This window comes from Eschrichtius robustus, chromosome 5, assembly GCF_028021215.1.
Source record: "Eschrichtius robustus isolate mEscRob2 chromosome 5, mEscRob2.pri, whole genome shotgun sequence".
NCBI classification, from domain to species: Eukaryota; Metazoa; Chordata; class Mammalia; order Artiodactyla; family Eschrichtiidae; genus Eschrichtius; species Eschrichtius robustus.
The window spans coordinates 37,944,860-37,957,599 of NC_090828.1; the positions used below are offsets into that span (position 1 = coordinate 37,944,860).

Consider the following 12,740-nt stretch of genomic DNA (forward strand, 5'->3'; position numbering starts at 1 on the left):
TTTTCCCATATTTTTCATTTTTCTTTGCCCTTTTTTTCACCTTCCTGTCTTCTGTTGGATTGAGTTTTTTAACATTTCATCTGGCTAAGAAGAAATACACTCTAGTTGTACTACTTTAGTGATTAACTAAATTGTGTAATATTTACACAATTAATATTTATTATTATTTAATATTTATTATTTAATTTAATATTTACAGGCTTTTAACCAGTAGACATTTCTAGATTAGTTCAAAGGAAGTCAGATTACTGAAACTATCATATTTAATGTGTTCCAGAGTAAAGGTTATTACCCTTTTAAAAATATTTTAATCAGGAAAAAATGTGTAATGAGTCATATTTTTATTGAATGTATTGAATTAAGAGAACAGAACGATGATTCCAATCTGTAACAGTCAACCATAAACTAGTTTTTGAAGGTTCATCTTCCTGTCCAATCCCACAAACCAGTGACTGTCAACCAATGAGGGGGTATATGTACAAGGCATGCCCTTAGGAGTGGTAGCATAGGGAGGTTAGTACCATTTTACCCCTACCATACGCTAAGAAAATTAGCAACACCCATTTCCACAGTTATTCCTAGAGCTGTCCCTCCAGCTTACCCAGTGAGTCTTCCAGGCCCTCTGCAGATGTTTCTTCCAAAATTCCTTAATGAATTGAAGGCAGAGCTCATCTCTCCTTGGAGTTATTTTCTTCTTGCAGATCATACATTTGGTTTCCTGAAACATCCTGACATCTCATACCATCCTGTTCTTAAGTGAGGAGCTGTGGACTTGAAAATCTATGGTGAGTAAACCGTGTCATAAACCAAATGGGAGTGAAATACAGTTCATAGCCAAGGATGGAACTTCTATACTATAGTCTCACCTTACTTTGATGAAGATCCAAGTAAGGCTGAAGCTCCCAATAGCTATTCATGAGAAGAGGCACAGTAGAGAGTATATTATTTGTAGTTGTCAAGGCCATGGGAAGATCCTCTTGGTGTGTACCTCTTCCCAATCCCCTTTACTCATCATGGAAATTTAAGTAGAAACTGATTAATGTGATATAATCTTAAGCAAGGTATTTTACATATGGTCAACTATTCCATTAGATGGTTCCCCTTAATTCAGAGGCTCTATACTGGGTAACCCAAGACTACCTAAAAAATAAGTCAGTTTCACCTCTAAGGTTACACTAATGCAGGCCAACACTGGTTAGTCCCTTCCTCTCAGCTCAAAGTAGTTCTTGATGATAGAAGAAAGCAGCTGAGGCTGGGCTTCTCCCATCCTCTATCTCAAAAAAGAATAAGACCCTCTTCTTGAAAGGTTAAAATCCCCACTAATTAACCTTAATTAACTTGGTTGTTACTGTTCTGGCCCTTCCAGCAATGTTAACCTCCAAATTTAGTGTGTTCCGATTGATAGAAGTTAACCAGTCCTATCCAAAGCTCCTACAAGAAGGGGCAGGGCCAGCTGTGTTGTGCTGAAATGACATATTTCATACTGTGTTAGTTTTGCAAGGGGCTCCAAGGCTTTGTTCTAGAACTGAAGCCCCTAACTTGTACTCTTGGGTACCTCGACCTGTGCCCTAGCTCCCCCCAGGCTCTCTGAACTAGGTAACTTTCTCAGCAAAAATAGACACATGACTCCCAGTAGGTCCACACCTTTTCAGATCCACTGATATTACTCATTCTGGCAAAAGATGAGGGCAAGGACCCATCAAGGTTTACGGCATCCCAGACCTTACCAGCAAGAACAATTGTTCTCCACCTGGTAGAACTATGGATGGGGGGGCTGCCTCTAGGAGGCAATTATAGATTGTCAGACATCAGCTTTATAGACCAAGTCTTAGTCAAGAGGCATGGCTGCTTCCCCACTGTAACTCAAGTTTACACTAATGCAGGCCAACACTGCAACTACACACTCACTTAGGGGTGAAGCAGTCAGAGAGCCAGGAAACCATCCCAACCATAATGCCCAAAGAGTAATCTGTTGAATGGTTGGTACTGCCACCTGCTACCCAAGCTACTTCATGATTATAAGTCTTCCTAGTTGGAGGCCCACAACCTGACCAACTTTACTTCAGTTTCGGAACTTCCCAGATCTAAAGCGTTATGTGCCAATCATAGATACAACTATAGGGGAAAAAGAAAAAAGGCCTGTGCCTCAGAGCCCATGTCCCAGCCTATGCCTTCTTGAGCGCATCAACCTAAAATTCAATTTATCAGGCTCTTCTCAGCCATTATAGAGTCACACAGGTGCTTAAGAAAAATAATGAGGCCTACTTCCAGAATAAGTGTGAGATTTCAATGAAATGAGACTGTAACTATTTCTTGTTCCTGCCTATTCTTGACCTCCATATAGCTATAGGTCTTCTGACTTCTGAGGTGCCTAATCTACGAGTTCACTTGTGGAATAGCCCTCTAATATACAATCGTGCCACACATATACATTGCCCACAACTTCTTGCATGACTTCATAGTAGACTGTAGTCTACTGGGTTGACAACTTATTATTACTTTAACGTGACATTCATGAACACCTGAACAGTGCTCTATCACTCATGCAACACTGCCTCCAAGAATACTGGAAAATGAATATTTGACAGCCTTAGGGTAGTACTTGGGAGAAACTTCCTTTCTGGTCAAGGAACCCACAAGATGCCAGATAAGGTGTTAGCAATTCTGGAATAGGGGACTTCTTAGATGTCTACAAGTTTATCATCATCTTCTCCCACAAGTGGTTAGGATGTCCTCTCTTGGAAGTGCATCCCTGCCAGTTTTAAGTTTCGCCTATCCTGCACTTGCCATTCTTAAACTGCTGGATTAAATAACACATCACCTCGGTACCCAAAGGGTATTTGCTTTACCTGTTTTGCCTCCTACAGAGAATCCAACTGGTTCATCTTCCATATCACCACAGAATTAAGTCATATCCAACTTACCACACTTCTTCACTCAAAATATCCTGTCTTCTGTAAAAATTATGCCTTCTCCTCTTTGGTTTCCCTGTTTTCCTGTGTCCTCCAGCACCACAAATACTCTGGTAGAAGTTAAGTGCCTACACAAATGACAGACTGCACAAAAGGAACTCTATTAACACCCAGCAAGCCAATGTCCAGTGTACTGACCAGCATTAGGCCGTAGGAAAGATCATTCAAGTGGAAGACACTGTCCCTCCGTTCATTATAGGAACTGTAAGACTTACAATGGCACTTCGAAGGCATAAGTTACCAATGCTGGTTTTCCAAGTCTGTTTTCCTTCATCCATGTAAACACATCCCATCTCTTTCACTACTCTGCTATCCAGTCCTAAGAGATATTACACTCCATCCTAGGTCCCAGTAACCTACCCTAGTAATCCCCGCAGGTAACTGGAATATGTCATATGGAAAGCCCAGGATTCCATTATGAAGAATAAGGAGGATCTAAAGGAACACTGGTAGAAATGGTCCTTCCACCTTTAGAATGCCTTCAAGCATTCTTTTCTAAGCAGTGTTTCCAAGCAACCAGAAATCTCTCGCCACACCAACTAATAAACAGAAATTGGAGCTGAACAGTAGCACCCAGAATAAATCTGGGGGAACTACCAGCACAGTTTACTTCATGGTGAGCCCTCTCTGCTTGCTACCATGCTTACAATGGATATCTCAAGGCAAGTTCTCATTTTAAACTTTGCCCTAGCTGTCCAATCACCTATGAGATATAATGCTGGCTTACTATGTTGTAGTCATTGTATAAGTCGATACCTTAACATCTTCTCTGTGATGTTCTCTTATGGAGCCTTGGAGAGATCCCTAAATCCAGTTTGAGATTCCTGGAGCATTGATCATTTCCTCCCTTCACCATCACCTTCAACAAATGCAACAGAACAGATCTGGATAAGGTACTTAGAAACTTTTAAACTTTAATAACTTAAGTTAAAGGAGCAAAGAAAATAATTAGTAAAAACTACTTGAAAGTAAATGTATTAACATTTATATTAGCTATTCCACAATTTCTATATTGTATTATAGATCCTGATTGACCAAAAGAAATCATATAAGGTAAATTACGTATGTGGATAACAAAATTAAGACCAAGAAATATAAAGAAAATATTGCCCTTTTGAACTATCTACAGATTTTTAAAATCATACCTGTAAACCTAATGTTATTAAAGTTTAAAAAATTTTTAACATACCAAGTACCTCAAGGGAGCTTTATAATTCATCATAGTCCAAACAAACGTGATACCTTTACTTATTAGCTTACTAAACATTTAATAGAGTAAATGTCCTTTTTCAGTAGTCTGAAAAAAACTAAGGATTCTGATCTTTCTATTGCTTACTGTAAAACAGCAGTGGTTGCAGTTATCCTTATTTTAAGAAAAGCAATAAAATTTTTTCTTTAAATTTAAATTATGCAAAATTAGGAAGCAGAAAACCTATTCTAAATATTCTGAAACCTCAACGTTAAGTAATTAAATGTGTGAAACTAGAGCCATCTACTGGTTAAAGTGTAATGTTACAAAGCACAACTACTGGATTATTAACTAGCAAAGCAGGGAGTCATGGTTGTTAAGAATTGAGAATATAAACATAGGCAAAAATCATCTAGTCTAGGACACTGGTTTTTAAAGGTTTAATGAAACAACCTCTTTTTAACAGGAGACACAACGTATGTAACAAAGTAAAAGCTGAGGAAGGGGGCCTCCAACTCCCACACGCACTAATTTGCCCAGCAGAGGCCAGGCCAGTAACAAACAAGCCACGAGAGGTAGTCTGGGCAAATAACTGTGGTTTGGACAGAGGCACAATGAGAAGAAGTAGTATCAGCAAAGTTGTCTCTTACCCACCTTTCCCCTGGAGACATCTTAGAGACACTGGGGTGCAAAGGACAGTGGTTAATGGACACAGAGAACTGAAGAGTAGGGAGTAGGCTTCTGAAAGGCTACAGACCTCTTTTCACAGGGACATTACTTATGTGCTCGTTTGATGCAACACTTTAGAAAGCATTAGTATAACTTTCCTGAAAATGCAAAATAAGAAAATAAGATGTTTGCTTTTTTACCACAAGCTAATAAGAACTGAGTTTCTAGGTCTTATGGGCTTTTACCAGCCAGGCCCTGGACTGGTCCAGTCTTGGAAACAAGACCCCAGTTTCAGGTCCCAGCCTCCTCCCTTCAAAAGGGCATGGATGTCCATAGAATCGAGGCAAGAAATGGAGCTCTCCAAGGCCCCTCTCTGTGGCAGAGACCCCCAACCTAGACAGCAGCTTGTCAGCTAGGCTTGGGGTGACAGGTTGGAGCAAAGTTCCAAAGACTCGCAAACATTCCAAGGCCACATGAAGCACAGTACCCAGCCAGGGAGCATCCACTGGGCTCTCCCAGTTCAACTTCCATGGTGCATGCCTTTGGACAAAGCCATTAGTTTGCCGGACACAGCTGGATACTGCCTCCAGAGCCTTATAGATCTGAAAGTTATCATAGTGGTCTGCCACCTGCTTGGGCAAAGTGGCCACTGCGCTCACCAGAGCATAGTCCTCTGCCTGAGCACGACCTGTTGGCCCCAACAACCCTGGCTCACTGGGAAAGCAGGTAGTGCAAAAAGCCGGATAGGTCCCAGAAGGATTTATTCTGTTGGCAGTGCATCGGTTCAAGAGACCTCCCAAAGAAAATGCCAGCTCGGAATCCAACAACTTAACCACCTTTTCACCATAGTAATCACAGTCCCAGTTGGGGACACCCTGACGAAGGAGAAAGTAGCGGAAGCCATCCACAGTATAGCGGTCAAGGCATGTCCTGGGATCCACCACGTTGCCCAAGCTCTTAGACATCTTTTGACCACAGACTGTCCAGTGGGAGTGAACATAGATGCGGTGTGGTGGGCTCATGCCGGCCCCTAAGAGGAGGGCAGGCCAATAGATAGCATGGAATTTGAGAATGTCCTTGCCTATGATATGAGAGGTCGTGGGCCACCAAGATTTGAACTCAGGGTTTGGGTAGCCAATTACAGTAAGGTAGTTGACCAAGGCATCCAGCCATACGTAGATGGTCTGCGAATCGTCCCCGGGCACCGGAATGCCCCAGTGCAAGTGGCTACTCCTTCGAGAGACGGATAGGTCCGGCAGCTCCTCTTCCAGCCACTGAAGGACTGCGTGATGGAATGGCTCCGGGGTGATGGCCTGAGGGTCGCCCCGCAGCCACCGCTGGAGCGGCTCCCGGAACTGGGAAAGCCTGAAAATGTAGTTTTCTTCCTTGGTCCAGGAGACGGGATGCCCGCTCTCCAGAGATACAGGACACAAATCCCCCGACGGGCCGGTTTGCCTGGTGACCTTGGCTTCAGGCAGGAAGCACTCGTCGGAGGCGCAATACCAACCTTCATAGAGCCCCTTGTAGAGAAGACCCCGAGCCTTCAGCACCCCCCAGAAGTGCTGCACAGCCATCCGATGCCGGGCCTCAGTGGTGCGGATGAAGTCGGTGGAGGAGATGTCAGCCTCCCGGAAAAGCTGCTGGAACTGGGCAGAGACTCTGTCGCACAGCTCGGACGGAGCCAGGCCCGCAGCGGCTGCTGCCTGCTGAATCTTGAGGCCGTGCTCATCGGTACCAGTGGAGAATCGCGTGGCGGCGGCGCTGGGAACTCGGAGGCGATGGTGTCGGCACAAGGCGTCAGCCAGTAGCGCCGAGTACAGGTGCCCGATATGCGGCGCCGCGTTCACGTAGAAGATGGGTGTGGTGAAGTAGGCGCGCGCGTCGCGGGTATCGTCCCGGACACCGAGAGGGTCCGAACTGTAGTGGCGTAAGCTAAAGTCCTCCAGGAGCGAGAGCCTACTCGCCCCCGTGCGTCCTAGCAGCCGACAGGCAGAAATCCGCAGCATGATGCCTGCGGAGATGAAGGGCGGAGGGGGCGTTCTGGAAGCACGTGTGAGGGGCGCATGCGCAGCCGGGCCGCACCGCCGCTTCCGTCCAGAGAGCCAATGAAGTCCGGCCCCGAGCGCCGGCCCTCCGCCGCTCCGCCCGCGCTCCCCCCTCCGTGGGCCTCGGATACGGCGGTTGTGAATTGCGGGCGCGAGCGAGAACGGTAGCTTAGAGGAACTGGCTGAAGGAGAGGTTATGAAGCAGATAAATCTTTATCTTTCTATAACATACTGCGTGTCCTGCTTTGTAATTTTATATTTATGGATCTGGGTTTTTTCTCCAGGCTGAGTTGCTTGTGGGCAAGAATTTTGTATTCAGGCATTTCTGAAACACCAGTCAGTGGCTGACACATTGCAGGAGTGTGCCCTCTACGTAGGCTCTGGTAAACGTAGGGATCTGAAATATAATATACATTTCCTCTCAGAACCTAGTGGGCACGATAAATCCAGAAGGGAGGGGGGAGAAGGGAAGGAAGAAAAACAATGACCTAAAGCACTTGAGGGAAGGATAAGAACTGAAAAAGTAAGAGAAATCCTTTCTCTAAACGCAGTTTTTGTTGAATCAACAAAAGAGGTAGGCTTGTGATGTTCCCAGTCTTTGCAAAGATTACTGAGATCCAGAAGGCTGGAATGCAGTACGTTGTCACTCTGCACCTAAGGAAAAAGTAGTCTTCAAATTTATTTCTCAACGTAGTTGTTAGTAATATTCTTTTAAAATGGTCTTGAAGTTCTTCTAGAGCAGTGTTTTTCAAGTTTGCTTTAGTAAGGGAACCCTAGCTCTTTTCGAAACGGATGACTCGGGAGCCCAGAATTGAATTAATATTAATCCTTGCTTCTTGACATACTCTCATCTTTGGTCTATCTTTTTTTTTTCCCCCATTTAACTTAATAATTAAAATAATAATAATTTAGTAATAAAATAATTTTATTTTATTAATTTAATAGTAAAATTTAATAATAAAATGGAATAGAACACCTGTGACCCCACAAGCCAACCTAAGAACTAGAAGTGGTTCTCTAAATGTGGTCCCAGAAGAGCAGCATTAGCAGCACCTGGAACCTTGTTAGAAATGCATATTCTTAGGCCCCACACTCCCCTCCTGAATCAAAAACTCTGGGGGTGGTACCCAGCAGTCTAGGTTTTAATGAGTTTTCTAGGTGATTCTGATGCACACCGAAGTTTGAGAACCACTGAACTAGGAGATCACCAGTGATTTAGATCTGTGTGCTCTTTTTCTCCTTGTCTTCCTGTCTTCCTCCCAGAGGTAATCATTGTCCTGAATTTTGTACTTTTGCATTTATGTTATTACATATAAAGTATGTCTAAGCAACATATTGTTTAATTTTGCTTGTATAAAACATTCTAAAAAAGGATATCATGGGAATTCCCTGGTGGTCCAGTGGTTAGGACTTGGCAGTGGCTGCAGTAGCTGGGGTTCAATCCCTGGTCCGGGAACTAAGATCGCGGAAGCCACGCGGTACAGCCAAAAAACAAAAAAAGATACCATACCACGTGTAGTAGATTCATCATGTTTTTGCCTGTAACTAGTTAATTCATTTTGACCGCTGCATAATAATTTATGAATTGAGGCATATGGTAAGTTGGATCTGATTTCCGTGGTGATATAGAAAGTAGACCAATCAAATGCTCTTTAGGAGTTACAATAGATACAACAAATATCCTTTGGCTACTTGGTTAATGTGCTATTTGATCCAGCAGTTTAAGAAGGGCAAGAGAAGGATAGGTAAAACTTAAAACTGGAGGGTATGTACGGTACCCTCCAGAACTACGAGACAAACCCAGTTTAAGTATCTGAGAAATCAGTTTCTCCAGAAATTATTCTTTTTCTCCCCCAATTCTTTTTTTCCCCCTTGTCCATGGAATCCATTTTTCAACGTACAAACATGCTATTTTTTCTCCCATCTTAAAAAGAAAAAAATTCTCAATCTCCACTACTGCTCCATTTCTTTCCTTTCCTTTATAGCAGAGCTTCTTAAAAGAAATGGCTGGTAATGCACATTTGAGTGGTTCAAGTTTTTTGCTCTTAGAAATCGTACTGCTATTAACTTTCTCATCTACATATGTCTCCTGGTACTTATATGCTAATGTTTCTCATGGGTGTATACCTAGGAGTGCTATTGCTCATCATAGAGGATATGAAAGTTCAATTTCACAAGATAATGCTATTTTCCAACATGATTAAACAAATTTACATTCCCATCAGCGACATACCCTTAAAGGGGGCTCCCTAATTCTTGATATCATCTACTTCTTAATTTTTTGCCAGCTCAACTAAGTATAAAATGAGTTATCTCACTAATATTCGTAGAAACACTAGTCTCAATAACCAAAAGGCAGAAACAACCCAAACATCTATCATCTGATGACTAGATAAACAAATGTGGTATTGAATATAACCACGCAGTGGAATATTATTCAGCCATACAAAGTACTGAATGAAGTACTGATAAATGCCACCACATAGATAAATCTTTATTTTTTAAAATTTATTTATTTTATTTTTGGCTGCGTTGCTGCACATGGACTTTCTCTAGTTGCAGTGAGTGGGGGCTACTCTTCTTTGCGGTGTGCAGGCTTCTCATTGCGGTGGCTTCTCGTTGCGGAGCACAGGTTCTAGGCGCGTGGGCTTCAGTAGTTGTGGAACGTGGACTCAGTAGTTGTGGCTCGCGGGCACTAGAGCGGAGGCTCGGTAGTTGTGGCACACGGGCTTAGTTGTTCCGCGGCATGTGGGATCTTCCCGGACCAGGGCTCCAACCCATGTCCCCTGCATTGGCAGGCGGATTCTTAACCACTGCGCCACCAGGGAAGTCCCTAGATAAATCTTTGAAAATAACCAGACACAGAAGACCATATGTTTTAGATTCCATTTATATGAAATATTCAGAATAGACAAATGCACGGAAACACAAAGAATATTAGTGGTTGTCAGGTGCTGGAGGAAGGTTGGAATAGAGAGTGAATGTTTAAAGGATATGAGTTTTCTTTTGGGGGTAATAAAAAGAGTTCTAGAGCTAGATAATGATAATCATTGTACAACACTGTGAATGTACAGTTGACTCTTGAACAGTATGGGTTTATCTACTTGTATGCAGATTTTTTTCAATAAATACATACTACTGGGGACTTCCCTGGTGGCGCAGTGGTTAAGAATCCGCCTGCCAATACAGGGGACAGAGGTTCGAGCCCTGGTCCGGGAAGATCCCACATGCCACAGTGCGGCTAAGCTCGTGCACCACAACTACTGAGCCTGCACTCTAGAACCCATGAGCCACAACTACTGAGCCTGAGTGCCACAACTACTGAGCCCACACACCTAGAGCTGGTGCTCCACAACAAGAGAAGCCACCGCAATGAGAAGCCTGTGCACTGCAACAAAGAGTAGCCCCCGCTCGCTGCAACTAGATAAAGCCTGCGCGCAGCAACAAAGACCCAACGCAGCAAAAGATTAATCAATTAATTAATTTTTTTAAAAATTCTTTTTAAAAAAATAAATACATACATACATACATACTACACAATCCACTGTTGGTTGAATCCACAGGTGCAGAACCACTGATACAGAGGGCTGACTGTAAAGTTATACTCGAATTTTCCATTATATGGAGGGTCTGTGTCCCTAACCCCCACGTTGTTCAAGGGTTAATTGTACTTAATGTCACTGAATTGTACACTTTAAAATAGTTAAAATGGTAAATTTTTTACTTGAATTTTACTGCAATAAAATGTTATCTTACTGTGGTCTTGATTTGCATTTCCCTAAATAGAAGTAAAGTTGAGCATCTCTTCATATATTTATTAACTACATATGTTTCTTTGCCGGTGAAGTTCCTATTTATATTTTGTGTCTATTTTTCTGTTGGCTTGTCTTTTTATTTATTTGCAGGAGTTCTTTACATATTCTTGATATTGTTCCTTCAGTGGTTGACAAATATCATCTACCATTTTGTATCTTGTCTTTTCACATTAAAGAGGCTTAATGAATAGAAGTTCTTAATTTTAATATAGTAGAATTTATCAACATATATCTTATGATTGTCACCTTACAATTAATCATTTAGTACTATTTTATGATTATCTTTTTGCCTTAAAAATACTCTTAGTGCTCTGATGTCAATAAATATTCATATTTTCATATAAAAGTATAACAGTTTTGCTTTTGATGTTCAAGTTGTTTATGTAGAATTAAAATTTTTATATATGATATGAGATGCGGATCCAATTTCTTCTCCATATAGATAGCCAATTGTCCCAGCACCATTTCCCCACCATCTGCCATGCCACCTCCATCGTATGTTAAATTTCTGCATATGTATGTTCCCGTTTCTAGGCTCTTTATGCTGTTGCATTGGTTAATTTGTCTATGCCTTGCTAAAAATAGCTTTAATTACTATGGCTTTATAATAAGTCTTAATATATAGAGAACTAATCTCTCCTCATTCTTCTTCAGAAGTATCTTCGACCTTCTTGGCCCTTTTATCTTCCACATAAATATTAAAATCAACTTGACAAATTCCATGCAAAAAAAAAAGCCTGTTGGGGTTAAGGTCACCATTGTATTAAATCTATAGCTCAGTAACAGGTGTTAAGAGCTGAGAGGGAGATATACTTACAGTATTAAGTGTTCCTAAAAATGACTATGCATATCGCTCCATACACTTAAGACTCCTTTAATGCTGTTATAGTTTTATAATTTTCTAAGTACGAGTCTGGCTTATATTTTGGTAGATTTATTCCTAGAAACAGCATAGTTTATCAATAATGTAAATGGTGTCCTTTTCTGAAAATTATGATTTCCTTAATTGTCTGTTACTGGTATATGAAACTGATAAAATCTTAAGATATTCTGTTTGAAGAAAGAGTAGCGGGGGGACCCAGAGCCCTGCCTGCTCGGCCTCTCTTCGTGATCAAAGCCTGTTCTCTTCACCAAAGGTGGCACCTCTTTGGAATCAGAGGGCTCTGTCATACATAGTTTCAAAACTTCTGATCTAGAAGAATAAATAGTTAAGAATAGTCAACATGTTTTAAAGAATAATAATATCGTCAACTGCTGGACATTGAAAGATTATAAAGCCGTAAAAAAATTTTAATATGTAATGCTGAGAAGCCCAACTATAGAACAAAATGAAGTCAAAATATAATTCTTAGTCTATATAACTATTACGTATGTGATGAGTGTAGGATTTCTAATTATTAAAGAAAGAATGGCCTTTTCAATAAGTAGTGCTTTCAATAAGTCATTACTCAGGAAGTTTGACTACATTATGAAACTAATAGTACTTTAAATAGTTAAAACTCAATGTTGGTTTGCTAGCTTGTTAATTCTGGAGAGCATAAACTGGCTTTTTCATCTTTGTGTCCATGTAGTGCCTTACTATATAGTAGGCGCTCCATAACACTGTTTAATTTATTTTTTTGGATCAGGGCCACATAAAATAGACTGGATTTAAAAATTATGCAAAAACTTTTTTCTGTAGGGAGTGGGTTGAATGATACATATTATCTCTTAAAAGCTCTAAGACTTTGGTAAACTCAAGTGTTCGAAACTTGAGTAGTTAATGAGAATAATGTGCTACCAGTTATGGAGAATGTTTTCATAAGGTTCATTCATTCATTCAAGGACTAAGTGAGCTCATACTAGAACATAGACAAGAACTGGTACTATATCTCCATCATATCCAGCCACGTAAGAGTCTGCACTTGGGGAAACCCCCTTTACAATACAGAACTGAAAGCTGTCCCTGAAATCTACAATTGGCAGCAAATGTAAATCAATACTGAAATAATGACCAATGTTAGAAAACATTTATTCCAAAAATGTATCCTAATCACTGTAAGTACTCAAT

General features: G+C 41.2%; 1 protein-coding gene across 1 annotated transcript; it reads right to left on the reverse strand.

The window, feature by feature from the left end:
* Window positions 1-1,061: 1,061 nt before the first annotated feature.
* Window positions 1,062-6,861, reverse strand: MARS2 (methionyl-tRNA synthetase 2, mitochondrial). Its single transcript, XM_068543844.1, has 2 exons — window positions 4,816-6,861; window positions 1,062-3,831 (listed from the first exon to the last, which is right to left on the reverse strand). The coding sequence occupies exon 1, from the start codon at window positions 6,834-6,836 to the stop codon at window positions 5,055-5,057; it is 1,782 nt and encodes a 593-aa protein (XP_068399945.1). The 5' UTR covers window positions 6,837-6,861; the 3' UTR covers window positions 1,062-3,831; window positions 4,816-5,054.
* Between the last annotated feature and the right edge of the window lie 5,879 nt (window positions 6,862-12,740).